Source organism: Alternaria alternata (assembly GCF_001642055.1).
Source record: "Alternaria alternata strain SRC1lrK2f unplaced genomic scaffold CC77scaffold_19, whole genome shotgun sequence".
NCBI classification, from domain to species: domain Eukaryota; kingdom Fungi; phylum Ascomycota; class Dothideomycetes; order Pleosporales; family Pleosporaceae; genus Alternaria; species Alternaria alternata.
Window position 1 is genome coordinate 484970 of NW_017306208.1, and position 24932 is coordinate 509901.

The window sequence follows — 24932 nt, forward strand, 5'->3', positions numbered from 1 at the left end:
TATACCTTGTGGTTTTTTTCTTCCTTTTTTGTGTCTTGAGATGCATTTCATGGTCGGGGAAAGGTGTTGTTGGTTACGACCATGATGATATCTTGTCCGTCGGTTGACGTCTTCTTTTTCTATTTTTCCTTTCTTTTTTTTGGAAGATCCTTACTTTTGAGATGATACATAAATACCTATCTTAGCATCAATACATTTTACATAATTTGTAAATGAACTCGTGCATGTCATTGATCTTAGAGACAATACACACTTCTTTCCTCTAGCTATGGAAACGCCGATCAACGTCAAAGAGACAACATGAACTTCTCTTCAGCGCGCATCTTGATGCGGAATCAGTGTACAGGCACATTAGAGACATTGTCGGCTGGACAATGTGTACGGACATGTGATTGTATGTATAAATCTACCAAGCTAGCTAAGATGGGACACGACCCATATATACTCCGGCATGAGTGTGAAGAGCAGGAAACGGACGCAAGTTGTAAGAGTGTGAAAAAATAGCGAAAGAATACATAACGAGCGTTGCTTGCTTCCGTAGAATTTGGCAAAGAAGGAAGAACAGAATTGGGAGCCGATAGTGATATGGTGCCAACGAAGTGAAATCCCTCAGCATCTTCGACGTGCCTATGTCTTCTCCATAGCAGCAAGCAACTGGCTGGCCTGCGGGCTGGCCATTTCGGCCTGCCAAGCGCGGGAGGCCGCCATTTCCGCCGTTCCGGCCTGGTGCATGGCCATTCCAAGGGCCTCGATGGCCACGCGGCCGGAGCGTCGGGGGGACGTTGTGGCTAGACAGCTCTTCGGTGATCCTGGGAAGGCCTGGATAACCGCTTACCCATTCATGTGATGCCATAGATGACTGGTCTTTGATCTGGTTTGGGTCTATCCCGTACTGCTTGTTGCATGCTAAAAGGTCTTGTTGAAGTGTGTACTCTCTGTACCTCGCCTGCGGTTCTTGAGGCCGTTTGCGGAGAGGACGAAGGTGTTAGAACCTAGGTTGTCCATAGCGTTATGTTCATTGCTGAAGGAATCTTGTCGAACGGCCGGATCTTTTGCAGAGGTACCACGAGTGACGACATTCCAGCTGCTCAAAACTTGGAGTACCTCCGCTGAAGACGCTGTTCTCAGGATGCGGATTTGGAGTAAGCATCGGGACACGTCGGGCGAGGAGGACCAGACGTGGTCGACGGGGTGAGCGGTCCACTTTCCATATTTGTGCCTGCACGGCAGTGCCACTTCGACCATTGTACAGCTCTCCAATGATGCCGTGTTGACACGAGGTATTATGACCGCAGTGGCGGTAATGCACATAGGCTAGCTCGCGCTCGAAAGCTCGCGCTCATCCAGAGCATCCTGGGCGCATTTAACGAGAGCTTGTTGGCATTGTGTGAACCTGACGTCCTTGAGAGGGGTCGTACCGATTAAAATCGTCATCGATTTGGACGATCTTCAGGAAGTCTCCACGAAGGTTGCGGTAGACCCCAACAGGGGACTGGTTTGGCCAAAAATTCCGGATCAGGTTTGAGTAGGCCTCGTCCTTATTCTTGCGAATTTGAAGGTCCCATCGTGCAGTCCGAGAAAGCGTGAAGGAACATGGTAAGGTATGGTGAAGAGGAATTACCGAGACTTCCAGTGCGAGCGTAATGGTTGACCTTTCGGCTGTCGTCGAGGTTCTCTGGTTTGATGACCGGCGACGAGAGAGTGAGATCAACAAAGACTCTGGAGGCGTTTGCGCGGGCCTCTTCTGCGAGGACTTCTTCCGCTTGTTCGATAGAACCATTGCAACGAACTAAAGTTTCAAGGAGCGACTCCTGGCTTTGTGTAGGGTGTAGGGACGCAAGGATAGCTATCATCTCATCCGTCTTGAAGGCGGTTTCGAGCCCAAAGTATGTGTTTCTCAGCCTTTCCTTGTGTGCCACTGCGGATATCCGCCGGGATTGTCCGTGATGCATACCGCGTTGGATGGTATCAGAAGATGCGACATCGATCTCGATAACGATAAGTTGGCGACCGGGGTGTTGGCGATGGCGATGGCGATGGCGATGGCGACGTCTACGAAAAGCAGCCATAGGTAAAATAGGAATTGAAAGACCTCCATGATCTTCGTAAGGCTTTGATCACTGGTCTTTGGTGTAGGTTCAATGTCGTATCTCGTGAGAATCGTGCCGACCAAATCGGTGTTGGTTCCGCATCCGCAGCGTGCGACCGTGGATAAAGAACGGGTATAAACATTGAGACGTAGCTCGGGTGGTAGATCGAGGAATTTGTGGAATTTTAGCTCATAGACCCAGGCCGTAGCGGAGGTAGCAGCTCCGGCAATGACAATGAACTCGATCATTGTCGCATCATATAGATGAATGTTTTCCACACAGCTTTTCGGGATGAATAAGCGACATTACTCATTGACACAGTAGATGTGAATGGCGCGCGGCGTATAGTATTTTTCCGCTTTGAGTGAGTACGCTTCGCGTACCTTGGGACTCAGAAGCGTACTGTTCGATGCAGCGCATAACTTCGCGCTGGCTCTTGAAGAGATGATCAATACCATATATCTGCTCGAAGACGAAGTACGCCGTCGGAGGTGACGTTCGGCGGGAAGTGAAGGTTAGGATTCAATCGAATCGTATAGCGATGGTTGGACGTATATGCCGTCAATATATACCTCCCCCAGGCTACTACGGTCGAAAACTGTCTCCAGTTTGAAGCGATTGATGACCTCAGGAACGGGACGCGATTTGTGGAATCGTTGCATATGCTCACCTTGTCGACATGGAAGGTCATGTCGAGCTTGCGCAGGCCCTTGCAAACGATGGCCAAGTCCAAGCTTGCTGTCGATACTAATGCTTTTAAGTCACTTTGCTAGAGCCCAATGCCATGGGAATATGTACCTGAGGGTTGTAGTGGCTTACGGTAACCAATGTGCGCATTCGCCATGGCACGATGTTGTATACCATGGTTCTGGCTGCGGATCCGTTCGTGATGATCTAATGAACATGCATAGCCGAATTGGTAGCGAATGTGTTGTTCGGGACGGGAGGGTTGGAGGATTGGATAGAACATGACGTTGTCATTGATACAGTCTTTGTTGTAATGAAAACGTATGTCGAAGTCGAGCATCCGTCCCGCCAGGTGACTGCAGTACGCTTGCGAATCCTGGCCCGAAGTTGAGCTTTGGGAAGGAAAAGAATGGTACAATGATAGAGGTAATAAGAGAAGAGTGTTGAGAAAATTGCGAGATGTGTGGTAGATGTGAGTAGCAATGGAAAGATAGAACCTTTGAGGTCGAAAGCGAGTGTTGGAGTAGAAGTGTTAAGGATTGAATGGACGTGTTTTTATATGGGCAATACACTAGTGGGTGCGGTAAGCACCAATAACAATACGTGAGATGGTACCTTCTCACAGTTAGATCGCTTGATTGTGAGAGCAACCAACCTCTGTAACCTTCCTTCCTGTAGGGTGGAAGTCGACCAGCAATGTTGGCAGCCACTTTGGGCGTCGTGATTGATCATTGATGTTGATAGAAGCTATTCACGAGCATAATATGCGTCGTGGAAGGTGTACATGGCTCATGGTTTCTGTGGCATGTACAATCAAGAGATGCACCATGGAATCGTAGCTGACGTTGAGCCCTTTACTTGTCAACGACAACTGACTACCAGCCTCCTTCTCAGTCAGATTTGTGGTCTTAAATTGTCGCAATCGCCCTTTCAATCTCACCCGTAAGCCTTTTGATGAACAAATGAAGTCAATCACAGCTAGAGTGCGGGAGAACAAGCTACACCCAGGATACACCAAGCTTCGTTTAATCTACAATTTCCTGCTAGTCATCACTAAGATCTTCCGAATTTGTGTCTGCCGCTTGGTACGAGTCACCCTCATCATCAGTTGCTTGTCCGTCCAGTTCGTTTTTCTTATCAGTCTCTGCTTCGCTCGAATCGTCCTCGTAGTCAGTCACTACCGAACTTGTATCATCATGATCAACTCCCAGTGCTTGTCTAACCTCGCTGGAAATTTCTCGAAGCCACTCTTGTTCTTGCACATCTACCAGACTTCTTGAACGTTGTAACCATGCGTCGGATAGATATCTTAAATCCTGTCCATGGCCCGATATCTTTGCACCAGCGCGGATCATGGTCATCGTTACCCCAGCAAGATTTATGACGTCGTTTTCGCCACGACCGACCCGAAGCCAGTCATTCAACCATGTTTCCCACGGAGTTGTCCTACTCCCTGTCCATGAACGAGTCATTTCGTTTGGATCGCACCCAGAACGAATTAGGTAATCAACCATATCTTGTTCCGATCGAGCATGTGACTGCATTGATGTTGCGGATATTAGAGGTTTTTCGAAAGCGTAACACAAGAGACTGCGTCCCAGAGTCGAACCATGGCCACGCAGCTCGCCCAAGTCGTAACCTTGTATGTGCTCGGTTAGGTTGAGTTCGATAGCCAACAAGAAAGTGTCATGATCCATTGAGGAATCAACATCAGTCGTGGAAGATGCGTCTTCGTCGTCACCTGGCTTCAGAATCGCAAAGGCGAATCGGTTGAGTAATCCTCGGAGGTTTGAAGGCGAACTTTTGCGAATCTTTTCCACGTAAGCTCCAACGCTGATGGCAAACCCTGCGCCATCAGACTCTAGATTAGGATAAAGAAATAAATTGTAGCAAGTCATATATGCCAATATGATGGTGGCGTCGAACTCATAGTCGTCGATCTGTAAGCAGTCCATTTCCCAGACACCTGGGGTGCCAAGAAACTCGAATACCGTACGATGCATGAAGTCCACCACCATGCGACTTTTAGAGGGATGGTGAAGGTTCATCTCCAAGAGTCCCCTACACCGGCTTCGCAAACGACCCTCTAGCATTGCGCATTTTGCGCTCTGTGCACTACGTGACAACGGAAGAAATCTCCCGAAGGCGTGCACCTTCATATCTTGTTCGTGAGCCCAAGCTAGCGGAAAGGCCATTATCTCGTCCTGATACTGCAGGAGGTGTCTCGTATAACATATTCGCAAGAGCTTAGCAGCTTGTTGAAGGGATTGAGAAGGAAGGCTGCTGAGTATGTGGCGGAAAAGATCTTCCAGTTCTGGTGGCAAGTCTTCGACGCGCCACTGGAGCTCTTCCGCGTTGTCATATGCCTCAAAGCCTTCTATCAGCGAGCGGCATGCAAGCACGACCCATAGAAATACGCCACTAGCTTTGCTTTGTATGTCTTCTGCCAGCCTTTGGACGGTTTCGACGCTCAAACACTTGTCCACGGTCACATAGGGATGTGATTGCAAAAGATCGGTGACGTAAAGTTCGATATCAGGCTTTGTGAGATCCTGGAGCCGGAGCTTAGGGGCCGAGGAGAAGGCTGCGACGAATGTATCGATGGGTCTGCTTGATACCAGTAACTTGATATTGGTGCCAGCAACAAGGCTTTGGATGAATAATCTACCGTCGCGGTGATTGCCAGTAAACTCGTCGAGGCCGTCGATGAAGAAAGTAAAGGCTCCAGTAGTTGCTCTGAGACCGAGTTGCTGGAAAGCCAGCTTTATCTCACTTTTAGATGGAAGGCTCAAGTCTTCAATACCTTTCTGCGCTTCCTGCCACATGTTAGGGAGTATCACAGGGGTCAGTTTCTGATTCTCCGAAAGGACATGGTACAACAATCCTCGAGCAAGTCCTTCCTGTGAGCTTTGTTCAGTAGTCCCTATATTCCACAAAAAGAATGAGGCCACGGTCAGTTTTCTGTTTCCTGCCCATTCTCGCAAAAGAGACATGACCTTGGGGTGTTGATAAAGGAACTTCTAGATGTTGAGTTACAAGAGTCAATGCCGTTCTCACGTACAGCTTATGCGCAAGGTTTACATACCATTAGTGTGGATTTTCCGCTACCCGGCTTGCCATGTATCCAGTAGATGTCACGTCCGGATCGTAGCCACTGACCCAAGTCATCCCAAACGACCCTAGAAGTGGGGGGATTGAGAGACCACTCGTATGTTTTAGAGTGAGCATCAGCGATATTGTGTTTTCTATCGTCGATCAAGCGGAACCAGAGACGTTTCAGGATCAGTCGAGTGTAGAGAACCCGTTCGGCAACGCTGGTAAACTCGCTATTATCAGCCGCGGAAGCATGCATGATCCTTTTAAGCTCTGCTATGCTTTCCAACGCCTGAAGATCGTGCTCCAAGATGGTATGTTTGGAATATGCATCTTCTTGAGGAGGCACTAATCTTTCGATATCCGATATCATTTCCGACACTTTTCGAACGAGGCTTTGGAAATTCTGTTTGTCTCTGATGATCCATTTAATTTTGTTGAGGTTAAAAGGTCTGCCTTTGCGGTTGTCGATTGGCAGCTGATCGAAACCATGAGACTCAGAAGTAAGGGAGCCGCGTCGAAGTCGCTTATTACCGGCGCTGTTTTCTGTGCGTTGTTGCTCCATTGCTTCCTGATGGGGTGGAGATGGTCCAATGTCAGGTCGAGGACGCTTGGCACTACAATGGCCGCCTGAAGATTCATGTAAACTTCTGCTCTGATCAATCGGAACGCCCACAACAGCACGCCGAAGCCGGAGAGCCAGAGGGTTATGGCGTAGACGCGACATTAGTCCACTACTGGCAGCCCCTGAGGATTCAGTTCTTTCTTCCATACGCGCTAACCTAACGCCGTAGAGGTCTTGTAGAGCACTGCCGTCTTGCAGAAGCTTGCGAATACAGTCAAGAGTTTTGTAGATGACAGATCCAATGTTGGGATCGTCCAGTCGTGGGTCACAGAGCTCTTCATCGTAGATTCTCATCCGTTCCGCCCATTGTAGCAGCAACGCCTTTTGGAGATCGAGCCTTGTTGCGAGCAATACGTAATCCGTCTCGAAGGTTTTCGCCGCGCCGAATTGTGAGAAGAGCGTCACGCAATCCTCGAAGACGCCAACGAGTGCAAGAGCACCAATGACAACACCGGCGACCTCCATGTGAGAGTTTTCATGTGTCTTCGAACGATGACCGGAATATTGACCAACGCTTTATTCTGTATTAGCACACTGGCGAGATGGGAGCTCTGTACGTCTACCTTCAGTGTCCTTTTGAGTGAGTCTGAATGCTTCGGCACGGTCAAACGGCCCAGATCAGCGCTGCCTAGAATGAGTGCCTATTAAAAAGACAATTACACAGATTCATGGATAGGTGAGTTGCAACCTCAACCAGTTTATGGAAAGAGGCTGTGCTCCGCAAGCTGTGCGCATGTGTTGGAGGCTGAATCTGCCTGACCCCGCGACTGCATGATGCGTAAGAACGCGCGCTCCGCTCACTGGCTGCATGCCGCAACAACACAGACGTCACTTACCACAGCACAGCTGAGTGTGTTTCTGCCTCGCCTGCAAGCCAACCTGCACGTTGATGATTGGAAAGATACATTGCCTCCCAGTTCCCAAGTAGGATGTGTTTTCGCGTGTCACAAACCAAGCTGAGAAGCGGTCGCAATTGCTTCAGCTGGAGCTTCATCCTCTCGTCGGCATGCCTTACGACGCGTTTTCGGTCGGTCATTTTATTAAGCGCCGTCATTGAGATCAATGTGTAATTGTGTGCGCGATGGAACGGAGTTACACTGGACCAAAGCAGACGTGAGTGTTGACTTCTTGGGCACGGGCTTCTGGTCGCAGACAATGCGTACTAGCCGCGCTACTAAGCCATTGTGCGGCGCAGTGTGGCTCGAGCAGAATCAATCCAGCATCGGCTAGACCGCCGCACCACTGATGCGTACCGAAACCTACCACCTTTTCAAACGTCAAAGCCCTCGCTACCAAACACAAATGATATATGGCACCGGTAAGTTTACATGACACCCTGCCACCCATCACCTTATCCTCGCACTCGCAGTCGCGCCCCACCCATCCTTCGGTATACCCAGTCAGGCATATGCAACGATCGGACCATTGCTATTCCGACATGACTCGCGCTTCAAACAAGGCATCCAATGTCCACCCAATTGCAGTAGTCGGATCTGGGCGATCTTGGTGATCTTGGTATGAGCACGTGCGGAGAGAATGAGAGTGTGTGTGGGTGTGTGGAGATTCTGAGCTTTATGAGGCTCTGCTCCGTGATTTTGTGGAGTGCGCGGAGTATGCAGAAGGGATGGCATGTGACCTGAAACAAGCTGGACGTGATCTGTGTCATTGGAAGGTGATACATGATCGTTATTGACATCACAAGGAAAGCTTGGGGAAGTGGGAAAGGTTTATTGTTTAATGTTTGTATTCATTCATCATATCTCATGGTCGCAGTTACCTGTGTGGTATCATCATTTTGGGTTCAACCCAACGGCTCGCGCCGCGCACAAACTTTGTGCACTGCAGACAAGACCCAGGCGAGCATTACGCTCAAGCCTTCTCGTTGTGGTTGGAGCCGTCAATGACTTCAACCGCCTTAGCACCGTCCTTCTCGCTGTGAATGCTGCCGGACTCAATGTCCTTAACAGGCTCAATGTTGGCACCGATAGGACCAGCCTCCTCGAAGTGACGACCCTTCTTCTCAGGACCAATAGCAGTGGTAACTGCAATACCGATAGCGATGATCGCAGTAGCAACACCCATGACTGGTCCGTAAGCGGGCGACTGCTCACCCTTTGCAGTGTTGATCATAGTGGCTTCAGCGACGGCGTTGACGATCTGAGCAGAGGGCGAGGAAATCATGTTTCCGAGTTGGTAGGTGATACCGACGAAGGAAGAACGGAAAGCAGGTGGGGACAGCTCGCTCAAGTGAATGGGAATGACTCCCCAGGCACCCTGGACGAAGAACTGGATCATGAAACCAGATGCGGACAAACCACCCTCGGTAGTGGGGAGAATCCAGGCAGGGATAAGGCAGCCGGAGATGAGAGCAGCGCAGACGATCATGCGGCGACGACCGAACCATTGCGAAGTGTATCCGAGGATAGTACCGCCAACACAGGCACCAGTCTTCATGAGAATAGAGGCGCGAGTGGCACCGGCGGGGCTGAGATGCTTCTGCTCCTTCATGAAGGTGGTGTAGCTGTCCTGGCTAGTGTGGGAGTAGTAGTTGAACTAATTTAATGTTAACAATCGATCTTGCGTACAGGAATCAATGGCTAAACTTACCCAAGTCATGAGGATGATGCAGTAGACACACATCTTCCACTCCTTGCGAAGCATTTGCTTTGTCTCGGCCCAGAAAGCACCAGGCGCCTTTCGGTGACCGGCCTTCTTCGCCTCAAGGAACTGCTTCGACTCAGGGAAGAGGACACGGATGAAACCAACTGCGATAGAGAAACCGGCACCGACCCAGAACACCGTCTTCCAGGTGTTTGTTGCGCCACCGACACCCAAATTGGCGCACGCGGCAAGGACGTAACCGAATGAGTAACCTTGCTGCAAGATACCACTCATGAGACCACGAGCGTTGACACTACAGATGTTAGTATTTGCGACCCAATCACGGAAGTGAAGTTCACTTACGGGCAGTTCTCAAGTGCCATGGAGATGGCGTTTCCGTAAACACCTCCCATGAAGAGACCGAAAAGACTCCTGACGGCCAAAAATTGCTGGAAGGTACCAGCGTAAATTGTAGCAACCTGGAGAAGACCCAAGATGATCATGTTGAGAACCATGGGCCACTTGCGACCAAACTTGTCACCAGCTACACCGAACATAGCAGCACCGACAGAGCGGAGAAGCAGTGTTAGGGTAATAGCAGTTGATATGGCAGTGTTGGATGTGTCGTAGTAGTCGGCAAGCTTGGTTGTCTGGATCGACAAGGCGTGGAAGTCGAAGGCATCGGCAGTCCATGCGAGGAAACCGACGAGGAAGTATAGCCAATCCTTCCATCCAAGCTGAGCGAACAGACTGATAGGGTTCTTGAGAGGCTCTGGCTTCTGCCACTCGCAGTGCTCCTCTCCGTAGTCATTGCGAACAACTACACGTTGGTCCCAGGTGAACAAGTCCTTGAGACCCTGTTTGGCGGTAGGGATGATACCCTTTGCCAATGGGTCCGCGGGGCGGTTGGTGCTTGACATGGTGTTGGAGAGACCTTGAGTCGAGCTTGAAGGCAATGAGAAGATAAGTAGACTGCCCTGAAGATGTAGGCGCAAGTCCGATCACACTGCTGATTCCAAGATCGGAGACGGGGCAGCCATATATATACCTGCGTTTGCTTCTGGCTGATCGAGTCGCCTCGTAACGATACTACAAACGCCCATAGCAGTCACCCGCTGAGTCTTGATGCGGGCCAAGCCTGCCAAGTCCGTCCATGCAGTCGTTGTTGGATGGATGCGCAGTGGATGTAACCATCTCCAGCATGCCAAGGTCACTAATTTACACTAAGCATTCCGGTGGGCCATCCTAGCGCAAAAGCGCAAGTGACAAAACAGAACATGTTCCGGGGTCGGATCGGACGTATCAGTGCGTTCTCTCAGAGCGGAGGAAAGAAGTGGGTGTGACGATCCTACGACGCCGTTGACATCTTCCCCACGGGGTGTGCTTTTCGAAATTCCCGCAACGTGGTAACTTTCCAACCACATATCTGTGCAACCACACCACCATGAACGCGTTGGTGTGTAGTAACACCGAAAACCGTTCTTTGCTTGTGTCCGACCAAGCTCCGGTAAGCGCTGGAGAAGCTTCTCGCGCGACTTGCTCGCAAAGAAGCTTCAAGCCAGTGAAGCAGCCACAAAACTTGGCGACTGACCCCGCAGTGAAGAGTTATGCCGCCGCGGCTACCGAAGCTTTTGTCGCCTCGTTGTAAGCCAAGAGGGAAGACGGCACATACGATAGCCAAGATTCTTCATCGTCAGCCGAGCTTCCTTGAGTGGGCTTCTTTCGACACCCATCCTTTGTTCATCGCGACGTGTGACAACGTCCTAGCGCACAACATCAGCTATTGCTTACAATCATCAAAAATAGATACGGTCGACCTGTTGATCTGGGGATGCTTTTGCGTTATCAGCAGACTAATTATTGGTGCAAGGCCCGATGGTTCGGCTTGCGGTCCCTAGGGTTGGCGGAGTGTTTCGCGCACGCGGCTGGGTGAAAAGCAAGCCTGCACAACACTGTGAAAGTGAGCGGAGACAAAGAGGCCTTGGCGGTATAAGTCTGTCTGTTAAAATGACCTGACCTATCCCTGCCGGTGCGCGAAAAGACCAGATTTGGACTGGGGAACGGTAAGGATTGGATGAATGGTTGATGAATGTGGGGACGGCAAGGGCGATAACGTTTGGATGAGGGAGGGCGCGCCCCCGTGTCCCTCGCTAAATCCTACACACCACCAAGACTCCGATTTCAAACGCCGACCGGAGGACACTTACTCGTGAGTACTCTTGGGTGTGATAATAATTGCATAATATCGTATCCACACTTGTGGCCTGAGGTAAGGCGTGCGCCCGTGGAGGTATCGTGGCCTTGTTTCTTCACGACATGTGGTTTCAGTCCCGAGTCCTTGGCTGCACACGCCGAGGTTGTGCCTGAAATCATCCTTCGCAATAGTTGAATCTGGTATGAGCTACCACTACCCTAGCGGGAAGATTTACAGTGCTTGAACGGATGCAAGCCACGAACCCATCTTCACCGGAGGACCTACATTCGCCAAGTTGCTGAAAAGATAAGGGTGTGGCTGGTTCTGAAACGGCTGGATGCTTTTGCGCTACAATTGATAACCCACTTTCGCATGGTTTCTAGCACTCTAGCTCACCAAGAATCTAGGCGCAACCGGGGTATGGGGAAGGCGAAAATGCCGAACGCGGACTTTACAGCGACACCAATCACACGTCTTGCGATTCCACCCGGTAGCTGCTGGCCCTGCATATGCGGCTCAGTTTTGGATGTGGCAACTACTTCTAACCGCGGCCGCGAATCCATGCGCCTATGCGGATGCGGATGCGGATCGCTGAATTACCCCTTGGGTGCGTTCCGGGAACATTTCTTCTGGGCGATATCTTTTAGACTGATACGGGCAAGACAAGCGTTGGCGTCGTGGAAACGGGGTTTTGATGGAGGAGCTGGACGTTTTGAACAGTGTATGATGACTTTATGACCGCGATTGAGTATAGACTTCCAATGGTGGCGTGAGAATCACTTCGACAATGCCCGTCTGTTGAGATCACGACTGGATCTACTTCACTGGCGTACTTTCAAAGAGGAAAGGTGTTCATTAATCGCTACGACGTAGAGAATGGTCACCGAAGGATAAGTCCACTACTCACAGAATTAGCCCATTGTGTCAGACATGATCAATCAACTACGCGACCACCGAGTTATGATTTGAGCAGAAGCCTACGTTCTCCCAATGGATACTACCGTGGTGATGCCACCATTCGCCCTCCTTCTGCCTCTAAGTTACTCGATCAGTCTTCTGCTTCTTGATCGCGCGGCCAAGTTTCAGAGTCTCACCACGCTTCTCGTTCTGTTTTGCCTGTGCTCTGGTAACATCAAGTTTCTCAGCTGGGTTGGCGACAATACCCTGCAAACCGCTACCACCCAACAAGCTATCGCATCTGGTCTTCGACACCCTAAGCAATTCTATGATCCACGTCATACGATCCTCAAAAGTCCAGTTACGTGTTTTTGCAGCCTGGTGCCAGAAATTGGCGTCGAACGAATGGAATACGGAAGGTCCTAAGCGGTGCAAACGCTCTGCCAGATCTTCGATTGTCCAACAGAGGATCAACTTGTCTACAGGCAGGTAGTAATCAGGCCCTGTTAGAGGCCCACGCCAACGCTTCTGCAACGAGTTTTGGTTCTTTCGGCCTTGGTTACCTTCGATACCATCGAGATTGTTCATGGCGTTGAGAAGCATTTGAACCCACCGCTCACGGTCCTCGTCTGTTGCTGGAAGCGTCGCATCATCTTTGGGACAGTGCCAGTCCTGCGGCGGCGTTTGATTCATTGCTTGACTGAGGGAATTGACTATGTCGGACGGGTGAGGGTCAAGTGCAGGGGCTGTTAAGCCTTGATCAGGAGGTGGTGCTGCGATGAAGTTTCGCTGAGTAACGTTGTTTTGTAGTTGAGGTGCGAACGTTGCGGGCATAGTTGGTACAGTCTGACCGTTGTAGTAGCTATGTTGACCCAAGTTGAGATAGCCTTCTCCGTAGAAGTGGTCGTTGCTATAGGTCGCTGGACTGGGGGTAGGTGTATTTATACCCATGTTGGGAGAGGGCTGTTGTGCATACGAACCATATACTGCACGTGGTTGCTGCTGCTGCTCTGTGGATACATGTGGTGCACACTGATGACTCCAAGGGTTCTGCCGTTGCTGCTCTGGAATCACATGTGGTGCGTACTGACGAGCCCACGCGGCGCTTGTTCCCGTATTGTGAGGAGGGCTTGGAGCAAGATGGTGACCCCATGCATTTTGCTGCTGTTGCGTTTGTTGTACTAGGAATATTTGAGGCGGATGTTGATAAGTGAATGCACTGTGCTGTTGCTGTGAACGCTGCTGCTGCTGCTGCTGCTGCTGTTCTGGAAATACCTGGTGTGCATACTGACGGGCCCATTCATCCTGTTGCTGCCACTGTTCTGGGTATACCATTCTCAGAGCTGTAGGTATGTTCTTGTCAGGTACGGTGATACTGTTGACTAGGGCTGAGTTGCGTTTTTGAGCGATGAATGGCGACGATATCTAAACCAGAAAGTGGAGGATCGTTTTAATAATACAAGAAGTGCTGTGAGTGCACTCTCCAGAACAACGGCAGAAGGAACCATCACGCAGTCGATCGAAGTAGAAGAGTGAAACCTATTGCGATTTCACCAACCTCGAGCTGTGAATTCGCAGCACTATTGTCACCCCCAGAACATTAGACACGTGCGAAACTAGCATCAGCGGTGCTGGTGAGGTTTCATGGTCGTATAATGAACCAAGTCGTCTCGATCGAGGTAAGACATCGCGCACGATAACGGTGCAGGTTAATAATCTCAGTTTGATATTCGGTGGTTACATAGCACTAGAGATAGATAGAGCTCTGGACGTCGCAGACAGAAGGTGCGGGTGCTAACGAGAAGCACGTGCCACACGCGACTTGTTGATGACGTTGTTCGCAGATCGGACCGGAAACATCGTTCCTTCCCCATCACAAACATTTGCCTCAGCATTCCATATGAACCAGGTTGCCAAATAAGCAAGTATACACAGTATTGCATCCATCGCCACAACTGTGCATGCCGCTCTTATCCTAGAAGATCGGGCCATCAATAAACTCATGATGGAGGACGGACATCAGTATGCAAGAAACGTAGCTGCGCAAAGAACGAACAGTTTCATTGTAAGAAGAAAGGGGTCATATCATTCACTACGAACATATGAACATACTAGATTCGAAAGGAACTACCACACCACACTCATCCTGTCCATCAATCTACTGCCTACTACTCGTCCGACTCGCGAGCATCAGTCTTCTCCGCTTCATCGCTGTCCATCTCCGAAGCATCTCTCTTCTTGCCAGCGACAGCATCATTCCCAGTAGCCAGGTAACCTTGTCTATGGCCATTCGAATAATGATTAGTCTTCGTTTGTCTACACAACATGGGCGCATTCGCAACAACCATCTCCAAACCATCAAGTTTAATTAGACTCGCACATCTAGCCTTGCTCGTCTTCAACAGCTCACACACCGCGTCGATACGCGCTTTGAACGTCAAGTTCCGGTACGTGTACACGTTCTTGAGCTTTGATGGGTCATAGATGTTGAGAGACACAGGACCGCGAGTATGAAGATCGATAGCGATGGTGAGTAGATGCCAACAGATGGTAGAGATCATGACAGGTGTGATAGGGGACGTAGGCGGATTAGATGAGAGAGTGGCGAAGTGCGAATCGAAGTTGGCAACGGTGGCGCGGTCGATGCATTGGGTTATGTCGACGTAGGCGTCGTACATTCGACGAATGTAGACCTTGCGGGTTGCATCATCGTCATCCTTAGGTAAGCTAGAGTCGTTGACTGGGGGAGTATAGTTGTGGAGAATCACGCGGGTGGCTGCCGCTTGCTTAGCCTCCGCAAAGCTTTCGAATCCCATGGCTGACGGTACAGCCGCGGCGACGGGTTGAGTCGTTTGTGCCGATACTTGTGCTTGAGCAGGAGATTGTGCTTTTCGTGTTGCAGCTGGCTCCTTCTGCGTCCTATCGCCACTTGACTTCTTGAAAACCTTCATTTTGGTAGCCATTACGGACGATGGGAGTGCTGAATAAACTCCTGGACTATGATAGTAAAGCCCACCCAGTGGTTCTGTGGAAGCTGTCTCTGATAAAAGCGACGTTGTGTATTGATGTGCGGCGTACTGCAGCTGGTTTATATGCTGCACGTGTCGACCCCTTGGCACTGAATCGTGCTGCAACCACGGTGTTTGTGCCTGAGCATGAGACAGCTGCACGGGCTGTGGTGACGCATACGATCGTTGTAAGATGCCCAGAGGTGTTTGTGGCGGGTGAGACCCTGGAGGCCACTGTTGACCAGGTTGGGAGATTCTAGCGATATCAGCGGAACAAGAATCTTGCGAACGGGCATCAACTATGCGATTCGGATACGGCAACTGTGCTTGGTTATGTGAATCATGCTTTTGCTGAGAATCCGGCTGTCGCTCTTGCGCCATGATATCTCGGTCTTCGAGTACATACTTTATGCCTGCAGAGCATGATATGTCAGCGTTGATGGTCTCGTAGTCTATGTTGTCGGGATCAAAGCCATCCAGTATAGCATCCTGCGCGTGTACAGTTGCAACTAGGGTATTGGAATCGTCTTTACCCAGGAGCGCATTTTCCATCCCAACATCACTCTCCTCCAGGTAGACAGTATTACACAATGTGTCTACATTTAGATCGTGAACCTTCGCAAGACGGCTTGGATCCTGAGTGTGTTGAGACATATCGTAGTTGGTTGTGTATTGTTGCTGTTCCGGTCGCATGTTTGGCATGGTTGCCATAGGCGGTGCTGCCGTACGAGTCTGGAAGCAAATCGTTAAGTGCTGAGAAGTTACGCGACATTGTGAAGTATCTCTGGGTGGGTAGTGGAACGTTGTGGTGAAACCATCACGTCGCATCGATTTCATAACGTGAAATCGTTGACGAATTGGCGCTCCGTTGAGGTGAATGCAAGAGAGACTGAGCACCCATGTCGCATCGATGGCGAACACGGCCGCAAAGTCATGCTGCTGTTGCTATCCACCTCATAAGCTTATTTCCATGATACTGTGTTGTTCTACTAATGAGGAGTCATCCATATGTTTTGCAATGCATCAGAACCCTTTTCACTATTGAGAGACATCGATATTAGACCCAAATACCTTCTCTTGATGATATTCGTATATGTTAGTGTGTAGCTTCGATATACATACAAAACATACATGCAAAGGTACTCAACATCTAGCAATATGGCAGACGCAAAGAACTCGATGGCAATGATGAGGAGAACAACAACATTGGGGTAAAAGATGATTTGTGTATACCAAGTGTGATGGACGCAAGCATCCAATATGCACATCATGACATCAGAACAAAAAGCCTCTCCCACGGTGCAACCCTAGGGTTTGTGATGTAGCACAAGGAGGTACGGCCATGACCAACTGATAAGCTTAAAGATCTAGGGACAAGCGGCAAACAGAACATCGGCGTGGTTCGCAAGAAGTGGCCCTAGAGCTCTTTTGAACTCTCGTCGAAACAGGTGGCGCTTTCAATGTATATTAAAGACATCCGGGTTCTAGATGGTAATGGAAGATGAAAGCGAGTGATTCGATTAGCTCTCAATGGAGCTTTCGAGTACCTTCTTGCGGAGGCTGCTCTACGGTGGTAGTACCGCCTGGGCGGGTTGTAGTGGTTGTTGTCGTGGTCGTGGTCGTGGTCGTTGTGACTGTGACGATGTTCCCAATGCCGGCATCGCGGTACGTCTCCCTGCGCACATCCTCATGGCTTGAACGACTTTGTAGTGTTTGCTGAGTCTGTTGTGGCTGGCTTCCTCCATGTAGCTCATCTCGAATAGCTTTCCTTGACCCTTCGCTTTGATCATATATATTATCTGGTCTTTTCAGTGTACTTTCTAAAACTTCCCTACGGGAGGATTCAAGATTATCCTTATCCTTGGAACTATCCAGAGAGCCTCTGGGCTTGCTCGTCTTCTCTGGCACAGTGTTGCCAATCTTACGAAACAAATATCGAGAAGAATCAGGCAAGGATGGTAGTATGGGCTGGACAACGGATGTTCCGGCGAATAAGGGGTGGTCGAAGAACCCCATGTGCTGAAGTGCGTGGGTAACAGCCTCACTTGAATTATTTTCGGCGTCCATGTAGATGGCTCCAATAATGGCCTCGAAGACATCTGCCACCGTGTTTGGAGACTCCCTGGCCGATCCTGCGTGGCTGCTGATTATGACTCGATCCAGCCCGAGGCTGAAGCCACGATCAGCGAGTTTCATATTGCTGACCAAATCAGGCTTCATATTATTCCAAGACAAAAGGGTGTGACGCTTGCCTACGATCATCAGTGTTGGGACAGGTTGGAAGATACAGTGTGAGATTACCGCGGTAGTCACGCGCCTGGTAAAACATCTTGGCCAATACTGCGTACATGGCAGCGTCTCCGACTAACGAGAGAGCCTGGTTCTTATCGACGCGATGGACAGCACCCGCGACGCGAAAGAGGCAATCGGGTGGCTTTATCTGCAAGGCTTCTGCACATAGCAGCTTGTTCTTGAAGACATGACCACTGATCATTTCCGTGCGCTCGATAAGGCCGTCAACCATTGGGATTTCATCAACCAGGCCAGGCGGGAAGCCTTCTTTCGCAAGAATAGAAGGATAAAACCACCATTTCCGCCTGTAGGTATTAAATTCTATCCTGAACTGTTCATACTAGTCAGTACAGAACACGCAAGATCGCTTCATGCATCTATATGCTCTTTCGAACCTGGAGTCACTTCTTGAATAATGCCATATTGAGAATGCAAACACCCATTTGTTCAAACAACTCATTGTGTTTGACAAAATGGTCGAAGGCGCCAAAAGCGAGCGTAATGCCGTATTTTGCCTGCATCTGCAATGCTGTAGTGCAGGGTGACTTCGTGAAAACCCAGCCAATAGCGGACTCAACGCCGGCAATGCTTAGGTCAATTCTGCCACCGGAACTGAGCATATTCTTTGTCGCAGTGTTGATGATCGCTTTGGGTATGGGTGGGCCAAGCGAACAAATCGACGGTAAAAGCGGAGATTGTACCTTTGGGTCTTCTGGAAGCCTGGTTTGTAGGGCAAAGGTCGTCGGTTTGTCCTCTGGTGAACGGTCTGGTTAGATGACTTCGGTCTTATCTCGCTCGGGGTCGTCTGGGGTACCATGGTTCCGTGTCACTCGGCGTGGTGCCGTGGTTGTAGTGGGACTTGACGCTGCGTAGGCAGCGAGGCGTTGGTGCCATTTCTTTGCGGACTGCTTTCGCAACACTGCCTTACTGCCTGCTTGCGAGGCTTTCTTCGCGAAACCTCCCATCACTGAGATGCGTGGGGATATCAGAAGTGTGGACGACCGAACAGCCGGTAAGATTGTTCGTGCGTGAAACGCAAGGCTTTGGTGTTCGAAAAATGTCAGACGCCGGTGTCCGAAGCAATTTCATTGGTTCCTTGCATGGCACGGTCGCCCCACCGATCCATTCTCACCAGCGCAACTGGTATGCCAATTCACAGCGCAAGCACAGTCTGCCGTGTGTTTTGCTCTCCCTTTCGCGATGGTTATGATCTTCAATCGCAATCTTAATTATGGCCATCTTCTATTTCTCCGAAAGCTTCGGCCTCCAAGCCTTGCCCAGGCCGGTTTTGCTAGCATCAAGGGCTCATGGTTTTGCTGTTGCTGTTGAGATTCTGGGCAACCTTTTAAATGTGCTGCGTCGCCCTCGCTATTATCCATTTGTTAACGCATTCGTGACTGAAATATTGAAGGCAGTTCTTGCAGGAGAGGTTGTCGGCGATTTAAGCTTCTGCGGCGAACGCTCTGTCCCCCTCGTTCAGCTCACGAAGTGTTGACTTGCGGGCTTCCGGTAATCAGGTGCCCTTGCAGTGCCTAGGTTCTCGGCGTGCAGTTCGGTACATCTTTATTGAATGCTATAAAATATTGGTGGCGCAGAAGGAGTGGAAAGTACAAGTAGACATTTAAAGTTCGCGTTACACGTGGCGGGGTGATCTACGCGGTTTCACATTATTCTGCGAGGGTGACTAGACTTTGTCGCATCCTGCGGTCCTCGAGTGATCATCTTCCCTAACATCACTTTGTTGCATAGTCTTACACTTGACGACGCGCTATTAACTTGTGTTTAAACGGACCGTTCTCGGTTATAAACAACATGTAGCGGGTTGTTTCTTCACGCCGCTTTCGCGTACGCCACTACCAATCAGGAGACTTGTCAGCCAGTAAGCCGATCGACAACTTAATTGCTATCTGGGGGGTGACACGGGCCCTTTATGGGGACGTGCACACTAGATGGGCTTGAATGTTGACAGCCCTGCCAATCCGGAGGTCGAATGGTGGAACGAGCAGCCAATCAACTAGAAGCTAAGGATGATCCAGCCAGCCATTGTAAGTCTGGGTCTCTCTCAGGGTGCTGCCACAAGTCCGCGGATAACTTCAAAAACCGAGCCTCCCCTCGCTCATTCCATCTTGTCTCAGAAGTCTAATACACATTTCTTTCGTTATTCTCATTCTACAGCCGCTTCCGTGTAATAAACGTTTGCCAATATGCGCTTCTCCATCATCGCCGCAGTCGCTGCATTCAGCTCTACAGCTCTGGCCCAAGGTCTTCTTGACCAGATCCCGCAATGTGCTGTGAGTAATTGACAATGACTACTACCGAATGATAGCTAAGGAAAACACAGCAACAATGCTTCGGTGGCAACCTAGGCAGCTGCGGTGTTGCCGACATTGCATGCATTTGCGGTAGCAGTGTAATCAACGATGTATCTTGCTGCGTGTTTGCTACATGCTCGCAGGCGGATATCCAAAGTATGTCGCTTGCTATCTCGCAGTCTGTGCCAGCTAACAAGTTTCACAGCAACTACCAATTTCGCCGTCCAACTTTGCAACCTCCAGAATGTCGATGTGAACACGCAACCCTCGTGCCCGTCTGGCAGCGCAACGCCTTCTGCGGGCAACTCCTCTAGCGCTTCCATGACCTCTTCGGGAAGTGCCTCTATGACCTCTTCAGGAAGCGCCTCCATGACCTCCTCAGGAAGTGCCGCCTCAGGAAGCACTTCCATGACCGCTTCAGCATCCGCGGCAGGCAGCACCGGAGCAGCGCCCTACCAGACTGCAGGTGCTGGAATCGGTCTTGGAGTCGCCATGGTTGGATTGCTCGCTGCTTTGTAGAGAAGAACGGTTATTCCTGTACGCTGTTGGACACTTGTCCAGCACCCAACTTCTTGAACTGTAACTCCAGCCATGCACCCGACGCGTCGGGGACTAGAACGCTTCACGAGGCGTGCCTCGAGGAGTTCTTCTCGCAAAAATCGACTAGTCACGCGAAAGACATGGCCTGGCTTGTCCTTAGTATAATCCTACTTTTTTGAAACTTCTTCGTTAGCACGCTTGATGACTATAAAGGCAGCATTTGCTGAATCTTGCCACGGGTATAACATCTCTCTCTCTCTCTATGTCAAAAATGGTCCATCAATCGCAAAGACGGCTTGCGAGGAGCTTTGTTTCAAGATCTTTCCTCTTTCGGGGTCTCTCTTCAGACACAATTCTAATTACCTTGCGAGTCTCGATGGCTGCGATCCATAAGAGCCCAATCGAAGTGGAGGAGCCGCTTGTCCTCCTGCCCGTGAGATAGCCTGATACCCATGTTCATATGATGCTCACATAAGAAAATGGTCTGGATAGCTCTAGCTTTATCCACATATAATGTGAATGCCCAAATCTTGAAGACGTAGATAATCCATAAGATGACTATGTCTTTGCGCATAATGTGCCCAATCCGGTGCCCGTGCGGCTTAGTCTTGAACATTTGAAGCCTTGTCGGCCTCTAGTCGGAAGGCGCTCCGCCACCACTATCTGCCATTGGCTGCCTCCCACCGAAGCATATTGAGATTCCGCGGTCCATGGGGGGAGATCTCCACACCCCAGATCTATTGACCCTCCAACACCTCCGGCATCTCTCACTGTCAGCCTCCCTCCCTTTTTCTTCCAATCCTGTTCTTTTCGCATACATATCATGTAACTGCTTAAACCTCACACCATCAAGCTGAGTTGATATAGGCGCTCATAAACTCGTGCGACAATGGGTCTCGGCATCCTCGCTGACCATGCACTCGAACGCGTCCCTGGGACCGCGCAGGTATTTGAAGGCGAGCAGCGGAGAGAAGTAGAAAGAAATGCAGGAAGTAGGACAGGAAGGTCAGATCTGAAGTACGATAAAACTGGGAAAATACTGCTTGTTCCGCAGCCGAGTGATGATCCGAATGATCCGCTTGTACGTCCCTTTGAACCTCCCAGTCTCGAAACGAGGCCCTAGGTAAGTCCACAAGGTTGACTGATGCGTTCACAGAACTGGTCTCTTCGTCGCCGCGACACCATTCTCCTTCTTCTGTCCCTCTTGTCAGTCATCGCAAGCACCCTCTCCCCCATCCTCGCCGCCAACACTATCTCCCTCGCCATCTACTTCGGTCGCGACTTGACCGACATGGCCCTTTTAACCGGCTATCACCTCTTGGGTGTCGGGGTCGCGGGCTTTCTTTTCGTGCCGTCAGCGCGTATCTGGGGAAAACGACATGTGTACCTTCTAGGCAACGTGCTGGTGGTGGTGAGTTGTGTGTGGGGTGGCGCGATAGGAAATCATTATGGTGGATTTCTGTGGGCGAGGGTGTTTCAAGGCGTGGGGTTAGCGCCCTTTGAGGCGCTTGTTAATGGTGAGTTTCAACGAAAGGGATCGAGGACTCCGTCCTTGAGTTGAGTGGATGCTAATGTCTTGTGTAGGTACGTTTGGTGTTTCCTATCTCGTGTTTGCTTAAGACGATGCTCATGTTCCTCCGTCATTGGAGCGACAGCTATATGGCGCTCCGCCGAGACGACTCCAAGCATCGTCGCGAAGCGTGGATGTCTTCGAATCCTACTTCAAGCCTGCGCTAACTTTGCATCTCGACCTATAGCTAGCGTTGGCGATATGTATCACGTCCACGAGCGCGGAGTACGCATGGCGCTGTCAAACTTCTGCGTCTTCGGAGGCGCATTCCTTACGCCAGTCTTGGTAGGAGTGATTGCAGATCGAATCGGGTACCAGTGGACCTTCTATTTTGTCGCCATATTCGCAGGAGTCATGCTACCCTTGATGATACTTTTCGTCCCCGAAACGGCGTTCAGGAGGGAAGAGAAATTCGATATCGACACCATGGGGAACTTGCTGGTTCTGGATGGAGAAGAAATGAAAATGCTGGCGAACAAAGGTCCGAACACTACATCGCTTGAACACGACGCAGCTGGAGACATGGTTGAAAAGGGAGCAGAAAATTCTCCAGACCAGCAATCGACGGGCGGTCCGCCGCGCAAAGCTACTTTCCTGGAAAGTATCAAGCCATTCAATGGACGGAAAACAGATGAGCGGTATCTGCACCTCCTTCTACGTCCTTTCTCACTGTTCCTTCACCCGGGTATCCTATGGGCTTGTCTCATCCAAGGTACTCTAATCGGCTTCACGGTTCTCATCGGTGTTGTGCTTGCAGCGATCATGCTTGGCCCACCGCTTTGGTTTGGAGAGGTGGAAACAGGATACATGTAAGTCTCCTCCTCACCTCCTTCTTCCTATTCTCTTGTCCACCCCGTCTCTATGTTGTACGTACATATTCTGACTCCATAACCTTGTAAAGGTATACAGGTGCCTTCATCGGTGCACTCCTCGGCTTTGCCCTCGCCGGCCTGATTAGCGACTGGTCCGCCAACCTACTCACGCGCCTTAACAACGGCGTATACGAGCCCGAGTTTCGCATGGTACTCGTGATCCCACAACTCATACTAGGTTGCGCTGGTATCTACGGCTTCGGTTGGACCAGCGCAGATGCGGGCAAGTACGGGTGGTTCTGGCCTGATTTCTTCTTCGCGCTCGTAGTGATGGGTATGGTTTGTGGTGCTGTTGCTAGCGCACTATACATTGTCGATGCGCATCGTAAGTCTCCAAGATTGTGCTGTGTGTTGAGATACTGATGTGTATAGGCGGCATGTCCATCGAGGGTTTTACGTGCCTCCTCGTTTTCAAGAATATATTCTCCTTCGCCTTGACATTCAAAGGCTTCGACTGGATTGTTGATGCCGGACGGCGGAGTGGGCGAGGTGGAGGTGGGGGGATCAAAGACCTGTTTGTCGTCGTCGGGAGTGTGCAGGTCGCCATTTGTGCGTTAACAATTCCGATGTGTAAGTTTCAGCGACAGAAGGCGATACAACGACTTGAACTAACACATTTGATAGATATCTTCGGCAAGAAGAACCGGAGTTTCTTTCACCGCTATAATATTTTTTTTGCGATAACAGATTGGGTCGCGGATAAGCTGACATTTTGGTAAGAGGGTGTTAGAAGGCCATTGTTGGAGATATTCGCTTTAGATCTATCCATGTGAACTTCAATCTTAACACACAGTGTAACCTCCATCCACTTTAATCTCTTGTCCAGTAATGTAACTAGAGGCATCCGATGCCAAAAATGCTACCGTACCCATCAATTCTTCAGGTGGGCCCATACGGCCCTGTGGGATCTTGGACTCCCATTCTGCCTTCAGGCCTGGGTTATCTACAAGAATCTGCGCCTTCCTACTCCCTTGTCAGCTATCGTCTCTTACTTCAGCACGAATACGCACATGGCCTGCTCAGTGATCATGTAGCCGGGGCTCAAGCAGTTCACTCGAATGCCATTGCTCGCCCATTCAACGGCTAGACTAGCCGCAAGATGCCGAACTGCTGCTTTACTCGAGTTATACATAGCCTGTGGTTGCGGCACATTGACGATGCTGCCGCTGATGCTTCCGATGAAGATCATGTTTCCGGGCTTGTTGCGCGCCATCAAGTATCTAGCAATTTCAGTGGCACAGTAGAATGTGCCTTCCAGATTGACGCCGAGCATTGTCTTTATCTCTTCAGATGTCATCTTGATGGCTTCTACGTTCTGACAATATCCGGCACAGGTAACCAGGTTCGTAATTTCGTCATGCGCGCCGAGTACCTCGCGAATTGACTGATCGACCTCGGATTTCTTCCCAACGTCAGCGTAATGCGTTGTAATCTTTGGGACCCTGTGGGAAACCGTAAACGCGTAAACGCAGAGGGAGACCTTCGGACTGCTTACGGCTTTCCCGAGTGCAATTGCCGGAACTCTTGGGTGATCTCCATGGCTCGTTGAGTAGCCTCCGCTTCTACAAGTCAGGGTGACGATGGTCAGCACATAGCGGTCAAGTGCTCCAAAGGTCGGGAGAAGACCAACTGTGAATGTCGACAATCGCGAGGTTGGCACCGCTTAGAACAAGCGATCGGCTCATAGCTAATCCTAGGCCTCTGGCGCCACCCGTGATGACTGCGGTCTTGTCCGCAAGCGAGAACGCTGGCAACGTAGGCCGAAATGCCGCCCTGTGTGTATATCTGGCGGAGGTAGTCATTCCACCTGGCGAGCGTAGGCGCCTAAAAGTAGTCTTGCAATTCATAATACCTAGTGTCAAGTGCTCCAAGGGAAAAGCGTTGAAAGACGAATGCAGCCGTGACCAGCAGGCACGATGGTTTGATGGAGGCTCGGCTCGAGCTGCATGACTAGCTCCCCTGGTGTGGTATACCTAGGCTGTGCCGCAGAGCAAGCTCTCTTATCGGGCGATAGCGCTAATCCGTTCCTATCAGCGCAGCTAGAATGCTAATTGGCCGCGCAAGCACAATCTACTGTGTGTTTCGCGGCGCACATAAACGATACAAACCAAGACCGTAGAGGTTTTCGATGGCCTAAGCGGACGTGCGATT

General features: G+C 50.3%; 9 protein-coding genes across 9 annotated transcripts; 2 read left to right on the forward strand and 7 right to left on the reverse strand.

The window, feature by feature from the left end:
• Positions 1-1432: 1432 nt before the first annotated feature.
• On the reverse strand, positions 1433-2148 carry CC77DRAFT_283663 (hypothetical protein). Its single transcript, XM_018531023.1, has one exon. The coding sequence runs from the start codon at positions 2067-2069 to the stop codon at positions 1539-1541; it is 531 nt and encodes a 176-aa protein (XP_018382661.1). The 5' UTR covers positions 2070-2148; the 3' UTR covers positions 1433-1538.
• A 1341-nt stretch (positions 2149-3489) lies between these two features.
• Positions 3490-7041, reverse strand: CC77DRAFT_283721 (hypothetical protein). Its single transcript, XM_018531025.1, has 2 exons — positions 5863-7041; positions 3490-5797 (listed from the first exon to the last, which is right to left on the reverse strand). The coding sequence occupies exons 1-2, from the start codon at positions 6958-6960 to the stop codon at positions 3821-3823; spliced, it is 3075 nt and encodes a 1024-aa protein (XP_018382662.1). The 5' UTR covers positions 6961-7041; the 3' UTR covers positions 3490-3820.
• Positions 7042-8103: 1062 nt separating this feature from the next.
• Positions 8104-10167, reverse strand: CC77DRAFT_283675 (carboxylic acid transport protein). Its single transcript, XM_018531024.1, has 3 exons — positions 9460-10167; positions 9103-9409; positions 8104-9048 (listed from the first exon to the last, which is right to left on the reverse strand). Exons 1-3 carry the CDS (start codon positions 10014-10016, stop codon positions 8365-8367), a joined length of 1548 nt encoding a protein of 515 aa, XP_018382663.1. The 5' UTR covers positions 10017-10167; the 3' UTR covers positions 8104-8364.
• Positions 10168-12089: 1922 nt separating this feature from the next.
• Positions 12090-13856, reverse strand: CC77DRAFT_283748 (hypothetical protein). Its single transcript, XM_018531026.1, has one exon. It carries the CDS (start codon positions 13520-13522, stop codon positions 12326-12328), a length of 1197 nt encoding a protein of 398 aa, XP_018382664.1. The 5' UTR covers positions 13523-13856; the 3' UTR covers positions 12090-12325.
• A 211-nt stretch (positions 13857-14067) lies between these two features.
• Positions 14068-15182, reverse strand: CC77DRAFT_1023397 (hypothetical protein). Its single transcript, XM_018525655.1, has one exon. It carries the CDS (start codon positions 15148-15150, stop codon positions 14356-14358), a length of 795 nt encoding a protein of 264 aa, XP_018382665.1. The 5' UTR covers positions 15151-15182; the 3' UTR covers positions 14068-14355.
• A 1412-nt stretch (positions 15183-16594) lies between these two features.
• Positions 16595-17897, reverse strand: CC77DRAFT_284118 (hypothetical protein). Its single transcript, XM_018531029.1, has 2 exons — positions 17497-17897; positions 16595-17447 (listed from the first exon to the last, which is right to left on the reverse strand). Exons 1-2 carry the CDS (start codon positions 17717-17719, stop codon positions 16723-16725), a joined length of 948 nt encoding a protein of 315 aa, XP_018382666.1. The 5' UTR covers positions 17720-17897; the 3' UTR covers positions 16595-16722.
• Positions 17898-19691: 1794 nt separating this feature from the next.
• Positions 19692-20318, forward strand: CC77DRAFT_1064503 (hypothetical protein; the record flags this gene model as incomplete). The annotated part of the gene is made up of 3 exons (XM_018528734.1): positions 19692-19778; positions 19829-19955; positions 20005-20318. The coding sequence occupies 3 exons, from the start codon at positions 19692-19694 to the stop codon at positions 20316-20318; spliced, it is 528 nt and encodes a 175-aa protein (XP_018382667.1).
• Positions 20319-20916: 598 nt separating this feature from the next.
• On the forward strand, positions 20917-23644 carry CC77DRAFT_1023401 (MFS general substrate transporter). The gene is made up of 6 exons (XM_018525656.1): positions 20917-21420; positions 21496-21856; positions 22097-22718; positions 22811-23106; positions 23154-23351; positions 23406-23644. The coding sequence occupies exons 1-6, from the start codon at positions 21229-21231 to the stop codon at positions 23498-23500; spliced, it is 1764 nt and encodes a 587-aa protein (XP_018382668.1). The 5' UTR covers positions 20917-21228; the 3' UTR covers positions 23501-23644.
• On the reverse strand, positions 23564-24583 carry CC77DRAFT_1033693 (NAD(P)-binding protein; the record flags this gene model as incomplete). The annotated part of the gene is made up of 4 exons (XM_018526819.1): positions 23564-23744; positions 23792-24223; positions 24277-24343; positions 24412-24583. 4 exons carry the CDS (start codon positions 24581-24583, stop codon positions 23564-23566), a joined length of 852 nt encoding a protein of 283 aa, XP_018382669.1.
• Positions 24584-24932: the final 349 nt, after the last annotated feature.